Raw genomic sequence first — 931 nt, 5'->3', positions numbered from 1 at the left:
TCCTCAGCCTTGAGGACGACCCGGCGCTGGGCACAGCATGAGGCCAGCCTGTCGTGTAACTCCGTGATGTGGGGCTCGCCACACCTCTCGCAGTGTTCGTGGGTCGCCTTGCAGATTGGCGCAGGGTGGCCCCACCTCCAGCATCGAGGGCAGAGAGGGACACGGTCGGCTTCGTACCAAGGGGCCATCGAGTGCCACTTGCTGAAGAGCTTGATCTTGAGGGCGCACATCTTGGTGGACGTGCTGCCCGACTTGGTGTCTGCAATCGTGACGACCAGGGTGCCACTGCCCCCTGCCACCCCGACCATGCGCGCCCTGGGTGCCTGCTCAAACGGCTTGAGGTGTTCGGCTAGCTTGGGGTTGCGATCTCTGAGCTCCTTCTCCAGCTCCAGAAGTGAGTATTCCAGCTTCGTCTTCGCATCGCGGTACTTAGGGACCGCGCGGATGGCGAGTTGGGTGAGGGTGTGGGCGAGCTCAACTCGCACCGAGACAGGCTCCATGCCATCAGCACGGAGTTGGGGGGGGAGTAGGACATCAGCGAGGTCGCTACAAGCAACCCCATCTCCGGCTTGGTAGGGCATTCGCCAAAGGTGAGGTATAGCTCGTTTTCCGAGCGGCTCCATGTTCCAGAGGCAACATAGTTAGCAGAGCCAATCCCTGTAAATAGTGCGGTGATGGCCTGCTGTACACTGGCAAAGAGGGGTCTCTCGCTGTCTGCATCCAGGATCCTACTGAAGAGCACCCTCACCGTCTTGGTAGAGAGTGTTCAGCCTGGGAGAGGAACATGCCGCACCTGGGCCTTGGGAGGGGCCGGGGCCGGGGCAGTCGAGGGGGCGGGCGTAGAGGGAACCGTCGGGTTGTGGCCACGCGCCATAGAGACCGCAGCTGGGTTGGGTAGGGTAGTGGGTCCAGACTTAGCCGCCTGTCCTCC

The 931-nt window shown here is 62.2% G+C and overlaps 1 protein-coding gene across 1 annotated transcript in view; it reads right to left on the bottom strand.

Moving 5' to 3' along the window:
• The window catches only part of FIBRA_09231 (uncharacterized protein), a gene marked incomplete at both ends in the record, with an annotated part of 1,177 nt that extends 554 nt beyond the window's left edge, over nt 1-623 (bottom strand). Inside the window, one exon of the mRNA XM_012321550.1 lies at nt 178-623. Within this exon, the coding sequence (XP_012176940.1) occupies nt 178-623 (446 nt within the window). The remainder of the gene's footprint in view (nt 1-177) is intronic.
• Between the last annotated feature and the right edge of the window lie 308 nt (nt 624-931).

The sequence above is a fragment of the Fibroporia radiculosa genome, assembly GCF_000313525.1.
Source record: "Fibroporia radiculosa TFFH 294 genomic supercontigs, scaffold16878, whole genome shotgun sequence".
Classification (NCBI taxonomy): Eukaryota; Fungi; Basidiomycota; class Agaricomycetes; order Polyporales; family Fibroporiaceae; genus Fibroporia; species Fibroporia radiculosa.
This window is presented reverse-complemented; position numbering and strand designations above follow the sequence as displayed.